At 34.5% G+C, this 15,557-nt stretch overlaps 2 protein-coding genes across 2 annotated transcripts; one reads left to right on the top strand and one right to left on the bottom strand.

The window, feature by feature from the left end:
• The first annotated feature begins 1,279 nt into the window (after positions 1 to 1,279).
• Positions 1,280 to 7,274, top strand: LOC129303027 (probable magnesium transporter NIPA8). The gene is made up of 14 exons (XM_054942024.1): positions 1,280 to 1,503; positions 2,089 to 2,404; positions 3,775 to 3,853; positions 3,951 to 4,012; positions 4,197 to 4,282; positions 4,385 to 4,458; positions 4,714 to 4,816; positions 4,894 to 5,022; positions 5,112 to 5,211; positions 5,332 to 5,451; positions 6,080 to 6,170; positions 6,248 to 6,314; positions 6,558 to 6,654; positions 6,734 to 7,274. The coding sequence occupies exons 2-14, from the start codon at positions 2,312 to 2,314 to the stop codon at positions 6,953 to 6,955; spliced, it is 1,323 nt and encodes a 440-aa protein (XP_054797999.1). The 5' UTR covers positions 1,280 to 1,503; positions 2,089 to 2,311; the 3' UTR covers positions 6,956 to 7,274.
• A 2,213-nt stretch (positions 7,275 to 9,487) lies between these two features.
• Positions 9,488 to 10,740, bottom strand: LOC129287693 (uncharacterized). The gene has a single exon (XM_054923923.1). It carries the CDS (start codon positions 10,384 to 10,386, stop codon positions 9,754 to 9,756), a length of 633 nt encoding a protein of 210 aa, XP_054779898.1. The 5' UTR covers positions 10,387 to 10,740; the 3' UTR covers positions 9,488 to 9,753.
• Between the last annotated feature and the right edge of the window lie 4,817 nt (positions 10,741 to 15,557).

Here is a 15,557-nt window from a genome sequence, read left to right as displayed (position 1 = left end):
ATTATTTGTTAATGAGTAATGACGATCTTTCTCTCCTTATTTCTTATACGAGCCAGTATATTCTTCATTGTTCCTGTAGTATGCCCCCTGGCAATTCGCCAAAAGGACGTTCTCATTCGTCACCACTACGTTGAGTTCAAAGTTGATCAGCTTCAATCAGATCAGCAATGAGTAATGACCTGTCTCATCCAGGACTATTCTGACAGCCGAGAGGGATACAAATGATAGTCTACCTTCTGTTCAATAAAATACCTTAAAGCATAATTAATCAACTTAATCCGATCTTCGATTCAAATATAAGAATGAGTATTGATGCTGACATCTGTGATGTAATTTTGATAATTCCACCGTAATTAAACACGCAAATTTGTGAGCCCCACTGTGAATGACGACGTGATGATTGATCCCAAGATCAACGGCGGAGACATTTCATCACAAAAATGAGATGGCATTTTGAGTAGTACTAGATTATATACGGGTAGTTGTAAGACTGGAGTACCGAGCGCTCCAGTCCCATGCCCTTGCCTGCTGTGGTATCAGTGTTGTTGAAATCAAACTGAATCAGACAGTTTGATCATCACATGCTGAATAAAATGATTTAGTTCAACTAATTAAATTAATCTAGTATTTGAATCAGGTTGATTCGGATTGAATCAGCCAATTTTAAAAGAATCGATTTTAACTCGAAAACTGAAACTAGGTCAACTTGATTCTAAGCCAAAAAAATTTAAAAAAAATTGGTTTAAGTTGTTTAGATTCACCAGTTCTCTTCTCTAATCATTAATTCTCTATTTTCTTTTCTTCTCTAATTTCTTTTTCATGGCCCAAATCTAATCTCTAATTTTTTCTCCAATCTTTGCCTCCAGCTCTAGAGATTCAACTTTTGACATCGAGATCGAAAGCTTATGAATCATTACATGACAGCGTGCCTTCAATTCTAGCATTTTCCTTTGAGATCACAAGTTTGTGCTGACATGCATCTATCTTTAACTCTAACAATTTAAGCACATAATTTTTGGAGTCGAGATCCCGAACATTATTGATAAATTAATATTTTATTTATATAATTACATATATAAATATTATTTTTTATTTAATTTTTATGTTACTAATCTGACTGCTGGCCTAATCGATTTAATTATGAAAATTGCAATCCGTTATTCTTTTTAATTTAATGTTCGGTTCGGATTTCAAAATAGTGTATGGTATTGACCCGACAGCTTCTTCTATCGTGTCTTATGCCACGTCTTCCTTGCATTCGGGACGTTGCTTTAGCCTTTGGGCGCCTCGTCCCGTACCAAGAAAAGTCTCGTCTCTATAATATTATTTCAAGTATAATGCTGTTTTTTGTTTTTCTCAACTTTTTCTAAATTTTTTTCATTCTTACGTCTCCCGAAGTCTTCTTTCATCCTGTTGAAGCCAAGCATCGATCCTACCAGTTCAAGTTGCTGGCAGTTCTGAGTTTCGGTTGAAGAGGGCAAAGTTCGTTTCTTTCTTTGGGAGGTAAATTAGTTTCTTTTCAAGCTTTTTGTGGCTCCTAATTATTCGTAAGAGCTATCATCTTCGATTTTTTTTCCCTTTCTCTGTCTTCTTTCGAATGATTAGGTTTCTTTAGCCGATGCATTCAGCTGGATCTGTTGGGTCAATATCCTTGTAAAATTTCCAGATCTGGATTCTAGGGGAAGCATACTGGCGCTGGAGCTACCTCTTTTTCTATTGCTTTTATGTTTGTTGTTTTAATCTTGATGCATCTACAAATTCGTAAAGATCAATTAACAGTAGCCCTGTCTTGTTTCCCACCCAATTCAAGTTTCCCCTGAATTTAGTAAAATGAGATTCACTTTGCAAATTAGTCTTTACTTTTCATAGGATCGCACGGGTTCTGCTGGTGTTATTACTCGTAATTACTTTAGCATTGTTATTTTTCATTTTTTTTTCCATTTTTGCAAGTTCATAATTTTTTTTTTGGCGAGTTCATAAATTTTACTTTTAGATTTTTCTCTCTAATTCGCATCCGAAATAACTTTCGCCATTTATTAATTATTTTAAAGGGCGAGTTTGATTAAATCATTTGATTTATGCTTGCAGGTGACACAAGGCTGCTTCTCTTCTGAATTCTAACTTTGTTTACATCAAGTTATGTTCGCATGCTAGCCTACTTGTTGCACACAAGAAAGGCTGTTTTCCATCTCAGCTAATGACTGATTGATGAGAAATTCTATTTCGCACGCTTGCCTACTTGAGAACTACTATTGACTGATTATAGGCCATCTTCACATTCCTGCTGCATGCAAGGTCTTCTTCACGATCCATGGGGGAGTGGATCGTTGGAGCGTTCATCAACTTTATTGGAAGCATTGCTATAAACTTTGGAACAAACCTCCTTAAGTTAGGTCATAATGAGGTATGGAAAATCTTTTCTTCTGGTTGGAACTTTTTGTGACGTGCCTTCTTAAATGTTCATTTTCTTTTTGTAATGAAGTGCAAAATTTTCCCTGGTGATTTTTTTTTTTTTAAAGATTTTACCTGTTCAAAATGTGGACAAGTTTGGTTAATATGGGTTTTCTGACTATTTAATCTTGGTCACTGATTTTAATTTTTAGTGTACGGTCAACTTGATTTTTCGGAATAAATAACAATTACCACTTGAATGTTTATAGCATTCACTAATGTTATCGAAGGCAATGGCAGAGGTAGACAAAAAAATTGTAAAACTTTTTTGTATCTTATTTTTTTAAAAAAATAATCATACTTATATAGTGTATTATTCATAGTGTATTGTTTAAATACGATTCTTCCTTTCAAACTTTTGGAATAAATTGAACGAGATTAACTCACTGATAATATTCTTTGTTTCTCACTCCTAAATCTAGTCGGAAAATTGACTTTAAATTAGTAGTGTATAAAAAATTGCTTTTCATAATTATAATACCTCCTATTTTTCTACCTATACAATGAGAGCATTTTTAAAGGAAAATTGTTAATCTCATGAAGCATGAAAATTATTACTGTCAATTTGCGCACGCACATCCACAGAACTATGTTGCTCAACAAGATTTCAAAAAATTTGTACTATTTTCATATGCAATTGTTGGCCCACAAGAAAATAATATATTGAAATTTGAAACTGACTATTTTTTACTCAAGTACTGTGGAACTATTAGTGATAAAAAATCTATCAAAGGTATGCATTGATTAAACATAAATGGGACAATAGAAACACTATAGGCTAGGAGATAATAAAAGGAAGGAAAGGAATCATGGTATGAAGTCTAACAAACTAAGGATAATATGGGAAAAGGGGGGAGAAGAACTGAAAGTGAGGATGAAATGGAAAGGGCATAAAAAAGTAGGAAGAAAATAAAAAGTTAAAAATGAAATGAAGGAAAAGAGGAAAAAACACATGTGAAGTTAGTGGGTCTAATTTAAACTTTCAAATAATTAGAGGATACATGTATGAGCTCATTAAATTTTGTGGGTCCAGTGAGTTCAACATTTCAAGAGATATTCAAGTATCTTATCAAAATCCATAATACATACATGCGTTTGGCAAAATCTAGGATAACCCGTCTCTCCAATGTGGGTCTGCCATTGATTGATAGGGTTACCTTTGTATGTCAGTTCTATCTGATTCTATTTGTTTTATATCTGATTAGTGTCATGATATCAATATTTGAATTTTGTCTTTAAGATGTAGCCTTTGATAATTTTAAGCAAAAAAAAAAATATCAAATAACTTGGAGACATTAAGATGATGCTCTATTTTTACTGCAGAGAGAAAGACATTCTGCAATTGAGACTGATGGGAAGCTGACTCCAAAACCTATTATATACTTCCAGTCATGGAGAGTTGGTACAGTTTTAGTTGCATTTATATATGGGTTTTGCACGTTATACCTTTGTTGGCTGATTCCTGGCTTCTGATTTGCATGCATAATCTTGATATGCAGGAATTGTAGTTTTCTTTCTTGGGAATTGCCTCAATTTCATTTCGTTTGGGTATGCTGCTCAGGTATGATTTCTGTATTGTTGATGGGATTTCAAGCTCAACATATGAAGTGGTTTTATTTTTCTCATAATTTTTTTTTGGGTGAGTTGATACATATTTTGTGAGATTATATATTCATTTTTTTTTAATTGGTTTGGCATATTCCATGTGCTTCTGATTTCTTTTTCTTGTTCTGTCTATCATGCAGTCACTGCTTGCTGCCCTGGGATCTGTTCAATTTGTATCTAACATTGCATTCGCCTATTTTGTCTTGAACAAAATGGTGACTGTCAAGTATGTTAAATTAGATCTAGATTCCCTTTTCACGTTTCATTTTTACCGCTCTTTGTTATGGTTATGTGAATTCCAGTGGCTTGATTTTTGTCATTTAAACAGGGTGCTGGTCGCCACAGCCTTCATTGTTCTTGGAAACATCTTTCTAGTTGCTTTTGGCAATCACCAATCTCCTGGTATATAACCTGGGCACGTTTCCCTCCTTTCTTTAGTAGAAATCTTGGGTGGCATTTGTGTTTAAGAGATAGGAAGGAGCTTTTCTAGATCTTCTTCTTTAATTGACATGTGAATTAATAAGTTCTCTATGCTTATTGATTGATAAGATTTCGTCCCTGGTAAACTCAGTTGCTATTTGGTAAATTAGATGTTCATTGTAAAGAAGATATTTTAATGGATATTAGCTGATGTATAATAAACTGCTGGCATTTCAGTTTATACACCAGAGCAGTTGGCAGAGAAATACTCCAATATTCCATTGCTTCTTTATCTTCTAGTTTTGATTATAGTTGTTGCTATGCACCACTACATATACAGGTGATTACAGAAATTTGACAAGTTGTTACTTAAATCAAATAGTTGCTTTCCTTGCTATTAACATACGGAATATGTAGGAAAGGAGAACTTCTGCTTGCTGTATCAGGACAAGACCTCAGCCCCTATTGGCACATGCTGCTGCCATTTTCCTATGCTGTAGTTTCTGGTGCTGTAGGTTCTTGCTCAGTGTTGTTTGCAAAATCCCTGTAAATCAGCTACTCTAACATGTCAATTTGTTATATGACACTACAGCTGTACTGATGTCTAATGCAGAATTCTTTTTGACTTTTGGCAGTTCGAACCTCCTACGACTGGCCATGTCTGGTGGTTATCAGTTGCACGGCTGGTTCACATATTCCATGCTTCTTTTATTTCTTAGTACAGCTGGATTCTGGGTAAAGCAATAATTTGTATTTATATTTTCCACTATCTGCAGGTGTTATTATGAGGGGAACTTTTGGATATAAATTGACCAACTTGTAGTGGATGCTTATCCAGTCTATTCTTATGTGCAGATGGCAAGGTTGAATGAAGGGCTGTCCCTGTTTGATGCAATTCTTATTGTTCCCATGTTTCAGATTGTTTGGACTTTCTTCTCTATCTGTACAGGATTTATCTATTTTCAAGAATATCAGGTACACTCTACTTGAATGTCCTGGTGAATTTTATACTATATGTATTAAAGGACTGACCATTGGAAATGAATTATTATTCTGAGTAACATCTTATTATTAACCAAGAACAGGGGTTGAATATTTTAGTGAAGTTAATTAAGTCATTGCTTTGGGTTATTAATGAACCAGGCATCATGGATTTTGTCTGTTCCAGTTCTTTTAGCATCAGCAAGAAGTGACTAATTTAGGCCAAACATTCTCTGTCACCCGACCTCCTCTCACAAAATCATCTAATTTAATGTTGTAATTATTTTCTGGCAATTGTATTGTTTGAAACCATCCATTTTTATGTCCATTCCATTCATTGATGTTTTATACATACATATACATAGATACATACATACATATATATATATATATATATCAAATAAGAGAAGGGTAAACTTGAGTAGCTTCCTACAGTAAGTTCCTCCGGTAGTCAGGCATGCAGATGATAGGTGGTTTATATGAAAGTATCTTGTCATTTGACGCTTAACCCTGGCAGCATGCAATTCTCGATTTGTAGATTAGGTATCATTATTTGGATAGATGCTAGTGTTCTTGGATCACAGATTTTGGTGTCATGCAAATCTCATCTTCCTGAAAGCAGGTATTTGATGCGTTGAGGACGACAATGTTTGTTCTTGGAATGATTTGTGTGTTCGTTGGCATTTCATTGCTGGCACCTGATGAGCCAAAAGGTTTTGTAATTATATGAGTTGATGCCTTTTACTCATATGCTGGTGGAAAATATGTAGCTTATTCTGAAAATTTTCAGGTCATGAGAGTAAAGATAGTTCTTTGGATACCGTGGTGTCTTCTGGTATTTCATCGGAGATGAACAGGTACAATGCATGCCCTAATGGAAACCTTGAACCATTAGGCCTCCACTTTCTCTTGTGATAGATATTTCTGGAAGGCTACTAAATGAGTGAATCCCTAGCACGTGGTTATGCTATAAAGTTGTTTCTGTGGCATAAATGTTACTTGTGTCTTGGGGCAACATTCAGGAGAAACTTTGTACCCATAACATCAGTCGCTGTTTGGTATAATGTAACTGAAGTTCATACCCTGTTGATCTGTCGCAGACTGGTGGTGTCATCTGAGGAAGCACAAAACAAAGACACAAGAACACACATAAAAGGATTGTTATTTAAGGCGGCGGATGTGCTAGTGAAGGCAAAGGTATGTACTAATAATTAATAAGTGGTCAAGTATTGTTGTATGACGCCCTTGTGAATTGAGTTTTGAACTGTGGCTGCAGAATGCATGTGCATTGTCTCTGGGTTTGGGGGAGGATACCATTCATGCATCTTCAGTTCTCGTGATGCCAATGATGTCATCCAAATTGACTGGATTTAGAGGGAGTGGACTTGAGCGCTCTAAGATTTTGTCCATCAGGAATTCTGGTTGGGGTAAGATCCCTCTGCATGAAGATGCTGGCAAGATACTCGAAACTAGTCCGATTCTCCCAGAGAGCCCCTGATATATATTTCCTGCAACTTCTTCCACGCCATTTTTTTTTTGGGGGGTCTTATTCTTTTTCAAGTTATTGCTGGCGATGACAAACAGAATTATCAGCATTCATTTAGTAGATATGTTAGAGAAATCATGTAACTTCCCACAAAAGATGAAAAAGAAGAATAGTGTAAATTGTTGCTTGCATATTTGAGAAAGGAAAATTGGAAAAAAAAAAATTAGTAATCGAAATATGCCAATTTGGAGGGTGAAGTTTGGTGGTTGACAGTTACAACTTGCCCAAAACAATTTACATAATTAGCATTTGAATCTTTTGGAGTTAAAAAGCCTCTCTCTCTCTCTCTCTCTCTCTCTCTCTCTCTTCTTTTAACCCTTGCCTGCCTGTCTTTCTTTGGTATTTCTATACGCTTCGACCGTTACGTAAAATTTAATAATTTTGAATTTTAATATGAACTTAGTAGTTAAGATATAAAAGTTGTGATATCATAATTCATAACTAAGTAAAAAGAAATGAACCCATCAGCAATAAGTGGTGAGAGATACGTTATTATCTAATAAATTCTCGTCAAGTAAATGAAAGAATCTTTCTTTCTTCCTGTATCAAAGGCCATGTCCACCTTTCAGGTTTATTCAATATAACACTTAAAATTACACGTTTATATACAAGTTATTTTCGTAACAGTTTTTTTAACAAGTTATTTTCTTTAAGCATTTATCTACAATATGAAACCCCTTTGCCTTATCGCTAAGATGTTATTTGGTGTTCATTTTCACGTATTGCCGAGCATGAGTATTAGCACTAGCATTGTTGCTTATACATTGCATTATATCATTAATTTAGATCTTAGATTTCAAAAATAACTCATTTGTTTATATAAAAAAATATTTATTCTAAATTTGGTGGTAATAAAATATTTAAGAAGGGTCAAATTCTGAATAATTAATAAGGACATTGACATAGCGTGGCGCGGATTTAAATTCGGAAGCGTCAATCGTATCAAGCGTGAAAAGCAATTAATAGTTTGAAAACGCTATTATTGGGAGAACATTTGATTAAATAATGAACATAAGCAGCCAATAATGAAGTTGATGTTGATTCCCATTTTTATTCAGAATGAATCAAAATGTTTGGAATACAGCTCAAATAACGGTACAGCATTCGTACAGCTCTGAGTAGTTGACGAGGAACAAGAGTGGATTCCATGTTTTAAGGGCATGAATGATTTGCTTACAACAGACAAGAAAACGATTGATTCAGTCTTTTTAACCTTCTCTCGTAAGCTGAAGATACGAGAAATTGTCAAATATATATATATATATATATATATATTTTGCCCGAGTAAGATACTTAATTATTCCACATGCAGCGCTCAACATTTACAAGGACAAAGACTTCACGTTCAATACGAAAATGCAAGCTTGTTTTCACACCTTTCATTATATTTCAGTCATTAGATTTTCTTGACACGCGTTGATTCGATTTGATCTTTTTTTTTTTTCATTTGAAGTTTTTTCGTTGCAATAGATGCGTGATGTAACATAATATAAATCTGAAAGTCTTCACCTAATCATAAAATATAAAATCAGCAACATGAAACCATGTGCTTGATAATTATCCAATTATGTTACTGCTATATTTCAAGATCAAGTTAACGCTAAAATGATTTCACGACCATAGTTGAAAATGCAGTTTCAACGCTAAAAGGGGTTGAGCTGTTTTGGTGAAACTATGTTCAGTTTGTGTATTAATTGTCCTTCTGATTTAAGTGTTTGTGAATTGGAAGCGTAGAGAGAAAGGGGGGGGGGGGGAATACGACTTATCACTTATCTGTGTTAACTATCTGTAGACAAAGTAAAGTAAAATTGAAGTGAAAAACTTTGAGACGTTACATGTGCTTGAATAATCAAAATGTCATACATATGCACACAAAAGCCACATTCTTAAAAAAAAAAAAGTTGATAATTCCTTATTTCCTTTTATAAGTCACTTTATATATTTAAAAAACAGATCATTCATTACTTTCTGTTTTTTAATTCCACTCTTTCATAATTTTCACAAGTAGAACAAAATGTCACGTAAGGATAACAAATTATATGAGAAAACATAACTTTAAATTCATGTACTTTACTCATATTTTGTTATTAATTTCTGTACTTTTTTTTGGTGTTTTTTGTCTCTGCATTTTTATTTTTTATTATTTTAAATTTTTTTAAGGTCTCTATATTTTATTTATGGAGGTATCTAAAATAATGAAAAATAAAAATACAGAAATCAAAAACACTGAAAAAAAGTACAGGGATCAATAACAAAATGCAAGCAAAATATAGAGATCTAAAATTATATTTTTTAATATTGTATAATTTGTATACAATGAAATAGTTAGAAATGACTAGAGGTGCTGATTCTATTACATGTAGATCAAACATATGATTCAATGCCGTTTGAACTTTAATTTGAAGACAGTCACAGAGAGGATGTGTGGCAGATGGGGTGAAAATAAATTACGTGGAAGACAGTTGTTGGAGCGATATTAAAGCATTAACCAAAAGCAGAAGGAAATAATATTCCAAAAGATTGCCCACCCCACCTACAATGATGCAACCGGGAGCCCAAAAACAAAACATATACACATACCAGAAAACCTCAAATATCCAAAACATTAAACCACCATACATAAAGCTGCACATTACTTGAAACAATATGAAATTTTGAACTAATGCTCCAGAGCCTATACAACAATAGATACACAGGGGAAAAGGCCATCAACATGCAAGATTTCAGAGAATACATATCTCTCAGAAATGCTATATATCCTGTGCGTGCACGTCAGGGTACTCTAGTAACTGGGTACGGCTTTGCATCCTGAGCTGTTCATAGAACCTTCTAATGAAATCCTCGGCCTGGTCATCAACCAGACCATTTCCAGGCTCCTCGGAGTCATCAACAGAAGAAAAATTGGATATCCTCACAGAAAATGGCGATGGAAGAGGGCTCCTTCTGTCACCAGCAGCAAAATCAGAAGGATCGAACCTGAGATTGAAGGCGTAGTCTGGGGTTTTGGGCATCAAAACCATGGCCTTAGGGGGCTCTGGTTCCGTCTCCTCTTCGTCCACGACCTGAGGGTGGTTGATGCAGGGCAAGTTGAAATGGTGCTTGCGCTTGTGAAGGTGGAGAAAACCAGGGTTGGGGCTGTTGCTGCAAGAGAACTCGTACTCCATGCCGAATCCTCCTCCACGTGTCACGCTCTTGGAGTGATAATGATGATGGGATGACATGAGATTGCTCAGAGATTTCCTCAGCAGCTTCCCCTTCTTCATCATGAGATTCATGTCCATTATCAGCTTCCTCTTGGATATCACGCCCTTCCTCATCATCAAGAAGCTGATCCTCAACACATTCCATAGCCTTCTCGCTGCGTTTGCAGAATTCAGCTCCATTTCACACCCTTACGATTTAAAACAAAAAAATGACTGTGTGTGTGTGTGTGTGTAAATATAGGGTTTATATTCAACGGGGCAAGAAAACAGAGAAAACGAATGAAGGTTGGGGTGAAGAAGATGGAGGGTTTTCTTGTTTCTGCGAGGAAACTCGCAGAAGAAAAGAAAACCCGAGGTGAGAATATGGAGTGGCAAGTGGGGTGGGTTATATAGGAGGCACAAATGATGAAGCTTGAGGATATTTAATTGAACTATTTAATGAAGGAAGCGAGTAAGAAGGCTTGTAAATTGCAGAAGAGGGTAATGTAGGAATGAACAGGACCCAGCAGCCGGTCCACTCTGCATTTTGAAGGGAAGGCATAAAATATAATGAGGATGTATGAGCATAGTAGGTTTGGCGTCGAATTCAAATACAGCTAGACACAGAGTGTAATGTTTAAGAATTCAATTAAACGAAGAGAAGAGCCGGGTCGGGCGGTGAAAAAAGAAAAGGAAATGGAAGGGCTCAATATGATGTCGTGGCAGAAACACAGACAATGAGGATAGAGATTGCTTGTCGTATTCAGTTTCCAGAAAATGTTATTATTTGGTTTGTGAGCGAAAAGGAAGCTTCGGTTCAGTGCGGCCGTTGAAGTATATAGGGGACAAGTAATATACTATACAGGATATGCAATTTCCCCTTACAATGGAAGCTTTTTATATAATTGCTTCATTAGTTTGCCTTTGCATGTCGGAATCTTCCAGGAGGCTTGATGCCCAATTCAAGGATTGCTTAGCTCCCTTTGCCCTCCCATTAAAATAACAGGTACGCAAGGCTAATTCTTTATTAATTCCTTTTGCTCATGGCCATTAGTGGAGGTGCCACTCGTTCGTGTCTGTCAAAACGGGATATGCTCATTTGATTGGCCAAAAAGTGCCCTCAACTATGATTGAAGGCACGCACCTCCTCGTTAGATTTTGTGAACTTGATCCTGGATAATGTGGAGTGGCAATTCGTGAGAAACTGAGATATTGCATGAAAGATCTGACAGCCAATTCAGGTTGAGTATGCTGAGAGTAGAAGCAAATGCATCGCTAGGACCTCATTTCAATATCAAACTTCTAATTTCCTAAATTTGAAGAAAAGATTAATATTTATGGCCCTCGCTCCTACCTTAAGAACTAGATAATTTACAGAGATCAAAAAATTAATTGAATTAGTTATTTATAAAAAATGTGCTAGTTTTTCCAAAAAATCTCTTTTAATTACTTACATTGAAAAAGATTCTTATTGATAGCATCATAGAAACCTCTTTAATGGTTTAGAAGAAAATACAATTTTAAGAAATAAATTCAAGCCCAATATAAAAATAAATTTAAATGAATAGTTTATCAAACTTGGCTCATGTTCCTAACTCTAAATGGAATGAGATAAGAGGGATGAGTTAGAAAAATTAGGCATGAGATTGTGATGGGGTGCATGGAAATGAGATGAGAGCAAAGAAAAAAGACAAAAGGGGGGCAAAATGATGAGGGGAAGAGGGGGTGTTGCAATAATTGGAGTTTGGCGAGAGGGTGTACTAAAAGGGGTCCTTCAAATGAAGTTGGTTTGTTAGGCTTATTACCAAGGCACCTTCTCAACCAAAGCGTTCCATTCAATTCATTGGCCTAAGAAATTCCTTTGCCTTCAAAAAGTACTCTAGTTTAAATTCGGAAATGTACTGATACGCATTCAATTCCATATGTTTTTATCACTTAAATAGGTCATTCCCATTATGAACTTTTTTTGTTTGTGGTAAAACCATTATGAATTATTTTAATTATTCAATGTTAACTGGGAGGGAGTTACTGGATAAGAATCTTTGCTGGAATTTAGGTGCTGGTACAAATATTAAATTGTTGCTATTGATGGAGCAACTATCAACAAAAACCTTACAGTTGTTGATGTCATTGTAAATGAATGATCATTGGGATTTATCTTCTATCTCTAATACCTGTACCCTTGAGACTATTGCCGGTGTTCTGAAAATTCACACTCCTCAACAACCTGCTTCTGATACTTTAGCTTGGACTGCTGCTAACAATGGTGTTTATTCTGCTAAGCTTGGTTACAGAACATCAAAGGCTGCCTCTTCCCAGGTAATCAACAAATCTCCAAGCTCTTCCTTTATCATTTCTAATGACCTTTGGAAGTGCATTTGGCAGCTTAAACTGCAACAAAAAAGCAAACACTTTATCTGGCGCGCTTTAAATAGGTCATTAGCCACCAAAGATCTCTTTATAACAGAAAATATGCAATGAATCCTCTCTGCACTGTTTGCAAATCTCACCCTGAGGCTACTGAACACTTGTTTCTTTTATGTGATTGGGCCAAGCAGGCTTGGTATGGACGCTACCTGACTTTGAGAATTGATCCAACTGATATTTTCTCTTTTGATCGTTAGTGCAGTAAGTATTTTCTCCATGATTCACTCTTGGATGATTATGGCAAGCTATATGTTGCAAACTCATGTTGGAATATTCGGAAGCTAAGGTCCACCTGAACGCATCCTTTTCTTTTTTAGCTCTCCTGAACGCATAATTTGTGTATAGTGCACTGGCTTGCCTTGTAAAGCATAAACGAGAAATGTAGCCTTCTGTTTTCAGCTCAACTCAGGCCCAATCACAGTGCTACGGCCGATTTTGTTACTAAATTAAATCAGTAATGTTCTATTATTCCATCTATATATAATATGACCTTTTTTTTTTTTTACAAATTCTAATTTTTGAGGCGGTGCCCTTTTCTCTACTATTCATTGAAATTTAAATGTTAAATAATAAGAATAATTTTTGAAAAAAATTTAATTTGATACTGTGTTACTAATTTCTTGAACTCATTGCCTCTTTTGCGGTTCATCCTTAACAACGCTTCTCACAATTGGCTTAGCTTCCTTCTTTCTGACCATCAGCTTTGTCGTTCGTTAAACGCCAAGGCAAATTATGACTACTACTTTTTTAATAAAAATAAAATGTAATAAGATTTAAAATTTTGAAAAATGCATATTTATCTTGTTGATGGAAACGGGTAATTTATTCTATTTTTCAGATAAGGATGGTTGTAAAAAGGAAACTTCTAGTAGAGTCTAAAACAGGGAATCTCGCCGTAAAACTTGCTCCACCGTCCAAGTAAAGTTCTCCACTATAAAGCACTAAAGCTACGTAATCTCCATCCACTATTTTTTTTTTTTTTTACTACGATCTCTGAATACAAGTACCCAATGTAAATTATATATTAAATCGGCACTTTTGATCTTCGTAAACCATATGCATAATTTCATTCTAGTTAATTTTAATGTTTATAAACTACATACAGATCAAAGTAGCAGACAGTCTTGTTGATAATTTTCATTTTCGTTACAGACCGACCCAGTCGGAAATTAAATTAAATGTTCAGTAATAGCTGATTAAGAATAAGTGGGAAGAAATTCTCATTCAAATGAACATACCTCCTTGTAATAATTAATGATAAACAAGTTAATTAGTACTTTTTCTGATCTTATTTGTCAATCACTTTCAATAATTTTACCATAACTAAACAAAACATTTAATTCCATTAATTCTATCTAAAATTTCAACAAACTTTTAATTTCACTCCCATTAAATATATCTATTTTAAAAATAAAATTCTCAAATATCTAATAACCCTCCTAACATTTGACAGGAATAAAAGAATAAAGATGGATATAATAATTAATTATTGAGACACTGGTGCCCCATAAAAGACCAAAACAAATATTCCATCTGTAGCTCAGGCGAGTAGCAGTTTTTCTTTGGACAGAGAACGATCGAGACGTCACGGGGAAGCAGTTAATGTGCTATACATGCACGACATGATTTATAGTCATTTAATTAATTAATAATGCACCAGAACATACATACGGTTCACAGTAAAGGCAAACCAAAAGTTAAAATTATACATATGCTTCTGTATGTACGTGCCCATAGAGATGAGACTTCTTCGCTCATTCAACCTTGTTCCTTCTTCATTCTCAGACTTTCTGCTACAAACTTTTCCATTTCCTCCTACTAAGTAACCATTCCAGCTGATATATCTTTACACCCTATCTCTTTCTTTCTACACACACACACACACACATATCTATAGAAACTGCTTAGAAGCTCCAAAAAAGTTATAATCAGTTCGTTTTAATCATTATTGATTAGTGTTGTTTCCACGGCACCTACTATCAGTTATAATCACGTGCATATCTTCTCTGCACAGGCAGCTGATATCATACCAAAAAACTAAAAATGTAATCGAACACGAACATTATATTCCATCTTTGTCATGATTATTTACAAATCCTAAAAGGTTAAATGTAAAACTGAAGGGCTCAATTATAAAGATTAAAAAAGTAGTTCAAATTAATGATAGATTATAAAATTCTTAAATTTTAAAAACTCAATTATAAAAAAGTAAAATACACAGACCTTTCCCATATGTTTTATCTTAATTATGTGAACCTTTATTCTATAGTTTTTACGACCTACATGTATGGTTTTATTGGAGACAATCTTGTTCAAAATACAGTAAAATATTAAATATGAATACCTCTTTTAATGAAAATTTAAATTGAAAGGAAGTATAAAAATAAAAGACTTAGTTGTAAAGTGTCACTTTTAATTTTCTTTGTCATAAAAACATTATGTTGAAATATTTTTAAATATTTATATTTACATTAATTAATAAGCCCAAACAGATTAATTTTTATGATTTTGTGTGAACCACACAAGTGAGCTCAATGAAAAAAGGCTTAACTTACAACCCTGAAGTCATCGATTATTTTCCATCTCTTGATTGATTGGGTCAAGAATAATTTGCGATAATTAACTAATTTATTTATGAAAGCGATTACTGAACTAGTTCATATAAGTCAATCAGTTGATAACTAATACATGATATATTTTTTATATTACTTTCATTATCTTTGGACTCACTAGAAAAACTATAGGGGTTTAACTCGAAATAATTAAGGTATCACAATTAATAATGGACTCTTTAGGTACGTACATCGCTTTACTCAAACTTATTTCACTCATATAAATTGAGATATTAAATCTAACGTACTTACGATCCTTCCTTGCTTATACTAATTAACTAAAGCATTATTCACCACAAAAACAAAGCAAAGGCAATCCTAATTAAAGAAGAT

This window comes from Prosopis cineraria, unplaced genomic scaffold (assembly GCF_029017545.1).
Source record: "Prosopis cineraria cultivar Desert tree isolate PC_DT_omini unplaced genomic scaffold, ASM2901754v1 PC1, whole genome shotgun sequence".
NCBI classification, from domain to species: domain Eukaryota; kingdom Viridiplantae; phylum Streptophyta; class Magnoliopsida; order Fabales; family Fabaceae; genus Prosopis; species Prosopis cineraria.
The sequence above is the reverse complement of the archived record's forward strand: the minus strand, read 5'-3'. Positions and strand labels throughout refer to the sequence as shown.